Source organism: Notechis scutatus, chromosome 2 (genome assembly GCF_049901735.1).
Source record: "Notechis scutatus isolate UNSWTSFEM ecotype Mainland chromosome 2, rNotScu1.2, whole genome shotgun sequence".
NCBI lineage: Eukaryota > Metazoa > Chordata > Lepidosauria > Squamata > Elapidae > Notechis > Notechis scutatus.
In genome coordinates, this window is record NC_142010.1 from 147,281,319 (window position 1) to 147,294,918 (window position 13,600).

At 36.5% G+C, this 13,600-nt stretch overlaps 1 protein-coding gene across 3 annotated transcripts in view; it reads left to right on the plus strand.

The window, feature by feature from the left end:
* The window catches only part of OLFM2 (olfactomedin 2), a 275,974-nt gene that overhangs the window by 161,464 nt on the left and 100,910 nt on the right, over positions 1-13,600 (plus strand). For all 3 annotated transcript variants that reach the window (XM_087956555.1, XM_026673848.2, XM_026673847.2), the window contains exon 2: positions 11,970-12,119. In XM_087956555.1, coding sequence (XP_087812681.1) covers positions 11,970-12,119 — 150 coding nt within the window. The remainder of the gene's footprint in view (positions 1-11,969; positions 12,120-13,600) is intronic.

Consider the following 13,600-nt stretch of genomic DNA (forward strand, 5'->3'; position numbering starts at 1 on the left):
ATGAGCTTTGAATGGATAATAGATGGGCGTTTCAGGAAAGCCATACAAAGACCACTGAATTTGTATGGAGGCAGTGAGTTCCCATGCATGTCTAAAATCATTTAAATGTTATATTTCATGAATATACAATTGAACATTCCATGACCAATTATTCTGCAGGGCTGTCATATGGGAAATATACTACAGTATATATAATGGTTTTCAAGACAAACTAAGACACTAATTAATGAATCTACACAAATGGGCTATAAAGTCATTAGAAGTCTAGCTTAATATGCAGAAATTTTACCTTGTTTATATGTATATATCAAGTGTTGTTCAATTTTTTTTCCCTTAAGACACAATAAGTTATCATATTCTGATGCCTATTTTAAAGGTTTTAATATGCAATACACAGATATATGCTTGTTTTTCATTCATAGAAAACCAGTGAGGTAGGCCCTGGATCATTTAACAAGCTTCATAACTGAAGATTTAAACTTGTTCTTTTTCCCTGTATCAATCTGAAACCCAAAACATTTTATCATCTTAACTCTCTAGGGTGCCAAGCAGAAAACAGTCATATTATTCGCTTTGCAAATCGTAGTGTCTTTGAGGTGGGAAGCTCAGAATTGGTGGAGAGGGGAGAGAGATTTATAATTTATACCAAAACAATATTTCCTGTCTCTGCAAGTATATCCAGGAGAACAGGGTGAGCATATTGCCTGTTTTTGACAAACAGTGCTTCTGCAGAGAGTCTGTGCTCTGGTAGCACAATCCACAAGTGAAATAGCATAGCTGAACATTTTTCTTATATGACAAACTCATATAACTCATTTTTGCAATTGCATCAAAATTCAACATGCCAAAGAATAGCAAAGATCCTGTTTTTGCAGGAATGGAGTTTCAATCATTAGGAAGCAATATTGAGAATGCACAAGATTGTGTGTTAGGTAATACAATTGTTCCTGCACCACCTGGCTATGGTTCCTCCTAACTGCAGATTCAACCTCTGCCTGAGACTACTCCTTTTACAGAGAAGCATTGTCTAACTATTTGAGTGCACAGCTATCAAACAAGTGGCAAAAAGAGAAGGTGGCATGCTAAAGTATGAGAATGAATGCAGTGTATTAATTATGATGGGAGAGCCATGGGTTCAAATATTAAAATGCCCATAAATCTCTAAGATGGCTTGGGCTTAATTGTTTCCAGCTCAAAGCTTCATGAGCCATAAATTATCTGATAATGTGCTATGAAGTTGGTGTTGACTTCTTGTGACTACTTAGATTTTTTGTCCCCCATGATGATCTGACCCTAATGTGGTCGTTCAGATCTTCCAGAATGCAATCCATCTTCTTGGCTGCTGGTTGTCATCATTTTCTCTTACATTCCACTTTTTCCAGCGTTAGGGTCTTCACTGGGAAGTAGGTCTTCACATAACATATCCAAAGTAGGATAATTTGAACCTGGTCACTTGTTCCTTGAGTGAGAAATCTGGGTTGATTTGTTCAATGATTCATTTGTTTGTTCCCTGAGTGTCTATTCTTAGAAGTCTTCTCCAATATCAACATTTAAAAGCATCAATACTTTTCCTACTCTGGTTCTTCAAAGTCCAGTTTTTGCTTACATAGAGTTTCACAGAGAATACTATGATGTGCACAGTTCTGATATTTGTATATAAAGACACAACACAACATTTAAATTTCTTTTCCAAGACCTTAACGGTTGCTCTACCAAATGTTAGTCTGCAGTGTACTTCTTGTCTGCTTGTTCATTTAAAGTTGATAGTTGATTATAAAAAGTAGAATCTATCCAGCACTTCAAGATCTTCATTGTCAATTTTAAGGCTGGTTATTCTGTTATTAGTTTGGTCTTCTTTATATTTAGCTATAATTTCATTTTATCACTTTGTGGGTTTTTGATGTTTCTTCCTCCAATTTTAAAGCCATATTCATTTTCTTCTAGTGTGGTTTCCTTTAATATACAGTACATTCAACATATAGATTGAAGGGGAAAGTATAGAGCCTTGCCATACTTCTTTGCCAATCTGGAGCCAGTCTACTTCAACATATTCTGTGGTTCCCAAACCTGCATATAAATTTCCATTAAGACATTGAGATGCTTCAGGATTCCCATTTTCTAAGCACATTCCACAGCTTGATGTGATCAACAGAATCAAAAACTTTTCTATAATCAAAACACATTCTGACTTATTTTTAGTACTCTTTGGCTTTCACAATTATTCAGCATCAGCAACAATGTCTCAGCATTTTCTAAAGCCAGATTGAACATCTGGCATCTTGTTTTCCATGTAGAGCTCTAATCTATGTTGAATGATCCTAAGCATTATTTTGTTAGCATTGAAATTTAGGATACTGGTCAAAGGTTGGAACATTCAGTTAAAGCTCCTGTTTTGGTATTGAATATAAATGTGTCACCCCCAAATAGCCATTCTTCCTGAGGAGAAGTAGAATACTTTTCAATGGCATCTGGCAGATGTTAAAAATATTAGCCTATAGAGAATTTTGAGTGAAGCCCAAATACTTCCAAGAAGACAATTGGCTTTTCTCATAAGTTCCCTATTGCCATTGGTTGCCCTCATATACTCTTGAGAGAAAAAAACATATGCAGTGATTTCATGATATCTGCTTTGAGTAAACAATTGATCAATTCTGATTTTGCCTAAGATTATTTGTATGGAACAGTTGAGGAATCAAATCAGTTCCTCCATCCCCTTTAATAAAAGATTGCTTGGGAAACTGGAAAAGCTTAAAACATAAACAAGGGGAAATCATAAATATCAATTCAAGTTGAATCAATCTTTTGGGGTCTTTATGGTCATATCCAGCTAGTTTTCATAACAAAAATATGAAGTTTGTAACTTTGGGGGGTGTCAGTGTGTCTGTTTAGTCTAGAGCCCTACTATCATGCTGAGGAGATTTCTGATTAATACAGTATTTCTTTTAAGTATAAGGAGAAAAAAATATTCAACAGAAAGATAGAAGTAGAATTAATACATTGAAAATTACATTAAAATAGAATTATTATCCAACCATCAGTTAAATTATTATTTTAAATGTAGACTAAGATAACATTTTTTGAAACAGTTTGGAAGAAAAAAGTATCCAAAATAAATACAACTTCTATTTAAACAAAAATATACTATGATGTAATAGATATTCTGAAAAGATTTATGACTTTGAAAAATCAGGGTGACTTTGAGATATTTATTAAAGACAAATGTAGTTTAAAGCATAAATATATAACAAGGAATAAATTAACTGTACAAGAATACTAATTTAAAAAATTGTGGGTCCAATAATTTCATCACATAAGTTATGAAAGTTAAATAATAAAAGCACCACAAATTTTTTTGAACATTATTAAATGAAGTTCGTATAATAATAGTGGTTCCTAAACTGCAGAAAAAAAATGGAAAAGTTAGGAATATTAGAGAGTCAATTTGGTCTAGTGCTTAAGGCAACAGGATAAAAAGCAAGAGAGACCATGTGTTCAAGTCCCAGTTTAGCCATGCAAGCTGGCTTGATAACTTTGGCCCAGTCACTCTTTCTCAGCCCAATTCACCTCACCTGTTGTGAGGAAAACAGGAGGAGGGAGATAGTTGGCTATGTTGGCCATCTTGAATTATTTGTAAGAATAATAAAAGCAGGCTATAAATAAAAAAAATCTTTTGAAATGTGAATTATTTTGCTATGGTTTCTACAAGCTTACAAATTCAATATTAGGGCTATTATAATTGAAAAAAGAGTTATTAAAGTTAGACAAAAATGACATTCAAATACATTTTGTGGAAGAATGAGGAACTTGAGTAAAGAATGCAATGAATAGTTTCAAGGGAGTTTTGCAATTCTCCATTTAAATTATGAATTAAAAACAATATAGTTGGTTAAATTAAGCATATAAAATATAATTGAATCCAATTTTATACTATAAAATACTGTACATTGTCAGGAGCAGGTCTTGGGGAAAATTATTGATGAGTTAAAACCAAACAAGGAAATTATTTTCATGCATGAAGGGCTAGATTTAAAAAGATCAATGTTCTCCTCAGATTCCAGAGTTCTCCCTGGTATGCAGGGCAATTGTTATGCTGGATTCTTGTCTCTCTTCCTCTTGCAATCACATTCCTCAGTGATGTCTCCTTAAGAAATTGAAAAGAATGCTGGGAGACTAGAGAGAAGAGAGCTGAAAAGAACGATGAAGCTTCACAATATATAGAGAGATAATAAAAAGGTCAGGTCATTACTCAACACAGGGGTCCAGCATGGCCTACAGAAAGTGGGACTAAAATTAGCCATAGCCGTTCCATAGTTACAAAGGGAATCAAGCAAACTTCAGGAATTTTGTTATAGTGATATGGTTTGGGAAAAGGGGAGAAAGTTACATCAGGGTCTGCTTTGTTATAGATGTGGGGAGAAAGATAGGTAGACAGTGCTTACTTAGGATGGAAAAAGTGGGGTGCCATGTTTCAGAGACAATAAACCCAGACCATCCTGTAACCATTCAGGATGTCAAGGGGCTTCGGTGTTCAAAAACATTGTTCAACTTTATGTTTTCCAAAATTTGTCATCTGCTTTACAATCAAGAGTAAGAGTGAAGGGTAGAGCTGTTGTTACAAAGAACAGACTTCCTGAGCAAAAAGCCAGGGACAATGATTCTGCAAAATAGTTCAGATCTGAAATGTATCAAGCTCAGAACGTCAATGAGGTAGAGATGGACCATTTACAGTTTGACATGTTTAGCATGCAAAGCACATTATACACCTTCAGCCTCCATATGAAATTGCAGTTTTTTCTTATGGGGGAAACCCATTTCCATTTTCACAAGACACAGAATGAAGGCAGGTAGTAACAAAATGCCTATCAAGGAGGAGATTTAATTATTTAATTTATTAATCCTCTTTGGAGCATTTGAGGATATTTTGAGTAGGACCATTTTCTGGCAGCATCTCTGGATGTTTTCATTTATTATTATCAACGCCCTAGATTACCAATTGGCACATTGGAACCATGCAGATGCACTGGGGTTACAGTTTCCAGATTTTTCAACCAGCACCTAACTCTAGGTTTGGGAAAAACTGTTCCAGAACATTGTATCATTTCAAGATATTTAGAACTGGATGAGGATGTCCATAAGTGAAATCTTCCATGGTCAATAGGACAGACTGCTAACATTAACTTTGATGCTATTGCTACTAAGAATGGAATGGAATGGAATAGAATAGAATAGAATAGAATAGAATAGAATAGAATAGAATAGAATAGAATAGAAATGGAACATTGGAATGGAATGGAATAGAATAGGGAACTTAAAATAAGTATAACAAATTGAATATAAACAATAAATAATGAGCACAACTTAAATGGGTAAAATTAAATGGGCCTTTAAGAAAGAAAGCAATTTTTAAAAGTGATCGTGAGGTATGTGTAGAATAGTAAGTTGACAACATAAATTGATAAATGCCGTTGCCACGTATTATCACTTTAAAAAAATACAGGCTTATCTGGATTGTAGAATTTCACATGGAGGCAGAAAAGGAGCTATGCGGTCTCAACAGCCTGTAATTTGTCTCAATTTCAACCCAGCTAGCAAATATTTACAAGAATGAAATGTGTAGCACTGACTGATGCAAGCTGGGAGAGATAAGCTGAAAGAAATGACATCTCCTCTGATGGAGGAGCTTACCTGTCTTGGATGGTTTTATTATTGCTATTATTGCAAGTATTTGTTTTATGGATGCACAGTAAATAAAACAAATTTTAAACTTACAAATATTAAAAAAAAATAGAAAACAGACAACCACAAATTAACTAAAAATACTAATTAAGAAAGTAAAGAAATAAAAAGAATCTACCGTATATACTCGAGTATAAGTCGACCCGAATATAAGCCGAGGCACCTAATTTTACACAAAAAACTGGGAAAACTTATTGACTCAGTATAAGCCGAGGTGGGAAATGCAGCAGCTACTGGTAAATTTCAAAAATAAAAATAATTAATTTGGGAAACGATCTCACTATCATGAAAGGTTTAATTGATTCACTAACCCAAAGAAGAAGATGATGATGACAGCGGGAGGCAGGAGTCACTCTCTTCCCCTCCTCGGAGGCCCCCTGAGTCAGGAGTCACTACCGCCGGCGCGGCCCCAGTCCCGCGTCGCCTCGGGAAAGAAAGGCAAAGCGCTTTTTGCCTTTCCCTTCCCGGCTGAAGCTGTTGGGAGTCGCTGCCGCCGGAGGCGCGACTCCACACCATTTTTTTCAGAGGGAATCTGACTCGAGTATAAGCCGAGGGGATTTTTTCAGCACAAAAAATGGGCTGAAAAACTAGGCTTATACTCGAGTATATACAGTATATACTTATTAATAACTGATTATTAACACGCTAAAATATTAAGTATTTTAAAATATCACAAATGGCAAATCTCTGCCGTAACAACACATATTGCTGCATCTCTTGATTAGTAGAAAATATTACCTTTTCTAAAACAGATAAATCACACATTTCAGACAACTTATTCCTTGACATTTTGAATGATGTAACACCCCACCCCCTGTTCTAATTCCAAAGCTTTGTTATGTAATTCAACATTACATTAATATCTTTAACATTTAAAGATTTTTCCATAAATCTACTAATATATACTATCATACTAAATGATAACATATCATTATCATTGGGTCAATAAACAGTCAATTTTTTTACACTTCCAGCTATTTACATAGGAATATCTATAAAAACATACATCAAACGATAGTATTCACTTTAATAACATTACTTTTAATCCCACAACGTCAAGAACTGTTAACTCATTTTTTAAAATCCATTCAACCCTTTCTAAAAGTTGCAATATATTTAATTCTACATATTTAAAAAATCTTTAGGGTATATAAATCTCCAGATATTTAATGTATTCAAAAAAATATATATCACAAAACCCATCTCTCTACATACAGTAGCTGTATTGGTATTTAAGGGATCAGGGGAAGTTAGCAAGCTTTATCCCAATTACTCTTAGAGTATAGGATACTTTCCAAAACCTTTATAAAATTAGGAAGAGAAAGAGACATATTTCACGTGCTAATGTATAGACAGGCAGACATTTAGTAATAATTGCCATAATCTAAATTAGCAACATAGTGTATAGGAAGTCCTCGACTTGCAGCGGTTCAGTTAGTGATCGTTTGAAATTAGAACGGCACTGAAAAAAAATCAACTAATGACCATTTTTCTCACTTAACCACCGTTTTATAGCATCCTCATGGTCCCATGATCAAAATTCAGATGCCTGGCAACTGATTCACATTTATGATGGTTGCAGAGTTCCAGGGTAATGTTATCACTGTTTGTGACCTTCGGACAAGCAAAGTGACCTTTGCGCAACCAGGTTGTGTACCAGTTATGCCCTTTCCTGGACCAAGGGTACTCATAGTCACTCATGCCCTGGTCACTTTCCATTTTGATTATTGCAACGTGCTCCACATGGTGCTGTCTTGAAGAGCATCCGGAAGTTCCAGTTGGTGCAAAATGCAGCGGCCCGCATGGTTTTGTGCAGACCCCTGTGTCCACATGTGTCACCTCTCCTGCAGGAGCTGCATTGGTTGCCAATTTGCTTCCGGGTACAATTCAAGGTGCTGGTTGTCACCTTTAAAGGCCTTCATGGCTTGGGTCTGGGTTATCTGAAGGACCGTCTCTTGTCGGTCACATCTACCCAACCCATTAGAGTGAGGAGGCAGGGAATGTTGCAGGTCCCACCCCTGAGGGAGATACACCTAGAAGAAGAGCCTTCCCCATGGTGGCTCCCTCTCTCTGGAATATCATTCCCCCAGAGATTAGAATGGCCCCTCTCTAGCACTCTTCCGAAAGGCACTGAAGACCTGGTTTTGCCAGTGGGCCTGGGGAACCCGGAGACAGATGGAACCCATCAAATGGCTAGTGTGATCTGCTGTCGTTGGGGGGGGGGAGTTGGATTTCCCCCCCCCAAAATTTTGTTCTATTGTACTTTATTAATTTATTTGATTCTTTTTGTTAGTTTTTATTGTTCTTTTATTTTTATTTTTTGTTTTAAATATGGTTTTACATTGTGTAAGACATCTCGAGTCGCCATGGGCGAGTAGATGGCAATACAAATTAAATAAATAAATAATAAGATGAACGGGGAAGCCAGATTCACTTAACAACTGTGTTATTAAGTGAACTGCAGTGATTCACTGAACAATTGCAGCAAGAAAAGTTCTAAAATGGAGCAAAACTCATTTAACAACTGTCTCATTTAGCAATAGAAATTTTGGGCTCCATTGTGGTCATAAGTCGAGGACCACCTGTATTTCACAATATTGCAGAAGACTATGGCCCAATGAACCAACTTCTCACACTCTTGTCTTGATGTGAAAGGTCAATAGACATCTGTAAGGATGCTCATTATTTCCTTTTTTATACTCTGGTTTTTTTTTTGTACAATGGACCAGAATGAGCTATCTCTCCATTACAAGATTATGCTCTGATAAGAGATGACTGCACTATTACAAAGGTAAAGAGACATATAAAAGTAGTTTCCTTCATGTTGCACATGACTCCTGCTGAGTTTACAGACATGTTCATGTAATTATCTGGGCAGCAAACGGGAAGTGATTTGCCATTTTATATAATCCTGGGAGTTCCCTGGGTATCTCCAGGGGTGGGATTCAAATTTTTTAACAACCGGTTCTATGGGCGTGGCTTAGTTGGTGGGCGTGGCTTAGTGGTCATATGATTGGCTGGGTGTGGCCAACTCAATATCACTCACATCGAGGCACGCATCTCCTCGCCTGGCCTCTCATGACTGTGGGGATGCTGCAACAGTGTAAGTGTGAAAAATGGTCATAAGTCACTTTTTTCAGTGCCATTGTAACTTTGAATGGTCACTCCACACAAGCAAAGTACCAGCAAAGGAGGGGAAGAAAACTCCAGAGAAGTTCCAGAGACAGGAAGTCTGGTCCTGCCAAGAATGTAATAAGGGTTAACGGAGAGGCAGTTTCTGTAAGCAACACCAGAATGTTTCCTTCCTGCCTTCCTTACAGGATTAGGCCAGTAATTTCTTCTAACAACCGGTTCTCTGAACTGCTTAGAATGTTAACAACCGGTTCTAGCGAATAGGTGCGAACTGGTAGAATCCCACCCCTGGGTATCTCTCATCAAAATATTAATTGGACCTGAACCCAATTCAGCTCCAGAGATCAGAGAAGTTCAACCAGATGCTGCCACCTGCAGAGACACTATAAGCGGATTTGAAGTCATGTGGGTTGTTTTTTTACCTTTGTATTCTCTACCTGACTTGAACAACTGACAGTCTAGACAAGGCTCACACCATAATAGAGATCATTCAAGAAACCATGCTGAAGCCTGGCTTTATACACTCAGAAAGATAAATCAGTAAAGTGTGTTGAGCCGTTGCAAAGAAGTGGTGACATTTATACCATTCACCTATTTTGACAAAAATGTAAGAGAGAGGAAGTGTACATATTCTGCAGGAAAAGAAATCAACCGATTTCCCTGAACTGCCTGTATCCTGCCTGAAGGGTCTATTTTATTGTTATTTATGAAAGGAACAAAGGTTTGCCCTTTAAAGGCCAAGAAAGTAATTTCACAGGACAATTCAAAGTAATTTAACTTAGAAACAAAAAGACCTGCATTCTACCACACTTACTCCTTAGTAAGGTAATGATGCACAGAATTGTGACAGTACTGTGATTTTTGTTTTAAAAGAAAGAAATCTAGAAATTATAAAATCTCTTTCTTTTCAGGTAGACAGAGGGACCCGTACTGAGATTCAAAGGATATAACACAGTCCACTTGCTTGTTTGCTTGCTTGCTCGCTCGCTCGCTCATTCATTCATTCCCATTGAATTCAATTCTGGCACACTTGACTTGAAACTACTCACCATATAAAACAATAACAACAATAACAACCTAATAGCAAACAAAACAAATTGAGTTGCTTGTTCTACACGAAAATATAAACAAAAACACATCTAACAAAGGGGTTTCGTCATGTATGCATGGTTTCATTTTATTTAAAATTGTATTTATTCAAAATAGCCAGTCTCTCTCTCTCTCTCACTCACTAACACACACACACACACACACACACACACACACACACACACTCACTCACCCCTTCCTAAAGTTTTTGTGTTTTTGTTTTTGTGTATACTTTTTCTTTACCATGTACATTTTGAGAGTCATTTTGGAGAAGAGAAAGCTATAAGAGTAAATGCATTCTGTTTGCATATTGATTCAGGAACTGTAATTATGGATAGATCTGATCAAAAAGTCAGCAGAATGAATTTGTTCTTTGATACCTACACTTTTCAGAATTCTGCAATGCAGTCTTCCAAAGAAAGAATGAGTTCTTAGGCACAAGAACCTGGGATATTAAAATGTATTCCAGGTCACTTCTGCTTTGATTCCAAGTAAATGGGGAGGGGGGGAGGAGAGAAGGAAAAAGCACCTTGGCATCTTTTATTGATAATGGATGATGCCATGGTTCAAAGTGGATGCAAACACATATTGTGCTATCACATGACAGCACCAAATTTTGAATGCTAAATACATCATGCACACTCTAGCTATCCCATACATCCCCCAGTCATCTTTTTGGACTTGCAGCTCCAATAAAAATTTGCAGGCATTATACACGTAAAGAAGGAAGCTGCTGCTGGTTACGTGCAGTCCATTCCTGCTTCATTCCTATCAGTAAAAGCAGAGATCCAGTCCAAGTTATTTGGTATGTGTTAGGAATACTGAATACGAGGATAAAAGTTTTAACTTCTCTATTAGGCTACTTGGTCTGTTCATATTGCTGCATGGATTATTTTTCTGGTCTTCCTAACCAGGACTTTTAGTTCTGCTTCAGTCCAGCTATGTGTCTAATGAATAGAATTGCCCAGGTGTTAAGGGGCTTGATATTTTCTTTGCTGAGTTTGGACTTTTTCACTCTCATACCGTAATATATTCACTTCTAAACTTGTCAGCTTGAAGAGTGCCGAGATATTTATAGTAAACTTTGTTCAGACTCTTGATATTTTTTCCATAGGGCATCTTGTTTTCTTTCTTTCTTTCTTTCTTTCTTTCTTTCTTTCTTTCTTTCTTTCTTTCTTTCTTTCTTTCTTTCTTTCTTTCTTTCTTTCTTTCTTTCTTTCCCTTCTATGCTGCCCATCTCACTGAGGTACTCTAGATGGCTTGCAGTCATACAATTAAAATACCATATAAAACATTAAAATAACAAATAAGAATCCATGCATATAATTTTCACTATTTTTCCTCTGTTGCTGATAAGGCTGGTGCATTTGTCCAATTATTATTTATTTGTTAAAATATTTTATGAATATTTTATTTATATTAGTATTGAATGGTTTTACTATTGTTATTCGTGCACAATTCAATAAATATTTGTGAATGCTTTACAATTAATTATAAAAATTATAATATTAAATTTTAATATAGGATTTTTTTTGAGAAATATAACCCATACAAAAAAAGGCTATTTTGGGGTCCTCTAGGATTTTTAAAAATGGGAAGGAATCCTAGGAACCAACAGTTCTAGAACCAACACTGCTCTAGATTAATTCAGAATCTTTCAGGATGTGCTGGGTCAGCTGCGGTTACCTACCAGCTTACTTCATGATATATGATCACAACTTTGTGAGGATCTGTTTGTCTTTTACCTGTTGGTAAGAATAATTGTAGCAGCAGTAGTAATATTTGCAGGGAGCCCTATACCTGATTCCCATACTTTGACCCTTAAATTGTTCAATGTTTGTTGTCTGTGACTTCGCCAAAATGCCAATTTAAAGCCTCTTCAACTTCTTATTTAGAAGTCATAATTCTACAACCAGTTTAGTAGTATAATATTGACATAAAGGGTCACCCTTTTGTATTGCAAGCTGCTCAACCTTTAGATCCAATGTTATCTGCTTTCTTTCTCTCCACAGACTCTCTTCCAAAGCCCAGATGAAGGTTGGCAGGTCTATACGTCAGCTCAGGCTCCCGATGGCAAATGTCTGTGCACAGCAGTCATCCCTGTTCAGGGCACCTGCTCGCGAGACTTGCGCAGCCGGCAACTACGGCAGCTCATGGAGAAAGTAAGCAAAGTATTTCCTATCTGTGGGAGAAAGTGGCTTAAGCAATGGGAGCCTTTAGATTTGTTAAGAGTGCTGGCATGCCCCATGCTCTTTTCCTGTTCTCCTTTCTCTCCACTTCATTCATAACTGCTGGGGATTTATCCCTGATTTTTATAAGATTGGGGATTAAGATCTCGTGAAATCCAACTGAGGCCTGATGAAGAGAAGTTATTATCCCCCAAACCTGGGAAGGGGTAGTTATGATCCAATCTAAACAGAGCAAAACTTCTGATCTGTAGTGTGATTTCATCACCTGCCCTAAAATCTTGGTGTCAATTATAGAAGACATATTTGGCATTTCTTGAAAGGAGTTTGAAGTGCCCTTCCAACATTATGTCCTCAAAATCATTCACTCATAGTCATGAAAAATATTCTTCAGTACCTGATTCATGAATGAGAAAGGATCTGGCCATCAAACTAAGACTTCTTTTTATTGGGCAGAAACCACTCTATCCCAAAATAGGTAGTTCAGGACCAGGATTTGACTAATGTTTTAACCATCTATCAAAAATTTTCTGTTGGATAACAACACCAGGGAAATCCACATATCTCTTTCCTTCACTTGTGCCACGTTAAATTTGAATTAAGTGCTAATTGCTGACTTCATTGCTAAAGCAAAATACTAGTAATGAAGGCAGTGCAAAATATGCTGGTATACTTGAGTTGTAGCTCACAGATTGAATGAAAGCACATTCATCTGGTTGTGAAGAGCTCCCCATCATCTAGGAAATATTGTTTTTGTGATGAAGACTTGAACCACGCCTTATGAAGTATCCTTATCGTTAAAGATGGCTTCTTCTTTGTCCCAATCTTCTTGTTGCGCAGTCTTTTCCTGTAGTTTCTCATAGGTACAGATCGCCATTTCTAAGAATTGAAAAACAGAGCCAAGAGAGCCCTTCCCTTCTTGTTCCTCTTCTTTGTATTTTTTAAATTCCATTTTCAGTTCATCCACAAGTGATGCCATTGTAAAAAAATTTTTTTCAAACAACCACCCAAGTGTTTTTAGTCATTCAAATATAATTTCCAAAAGTCCCAAAGTCACCAAGCAATCCAAATACACACAAGCTGTTTCTTTTAATACTTTCTTCTTTTTTCACTTTCTCTTCCTGGGGTTACTGTTTAGTTACAAAGTTCCAGTTAAAAAGTATCTTTTAGAAGTCTTGTTAGGATTTAAATCAGATTCTTTTAAATTATAGGCAGTCTCCTCCTTCCAAATCCTGCTCTTATTCTTTTCCTCTCCCTTCCCACTTACAGCAAAAAAAAAAAAGTTTTTTTTTAGTGTTCAGAAATCCTTATTGTCCCCTTGACATTTAATTATCCAGTTTAATTACCTCTTGATGCCAAAGCGGGTTTTTCCGATTTCTCATTCATCTCTGTTCGCTGTCAACGTAAGGAAGGAGAGTGAAGAAAAAAACTTTCCCTTTTCACTTTCATTCGCTGCT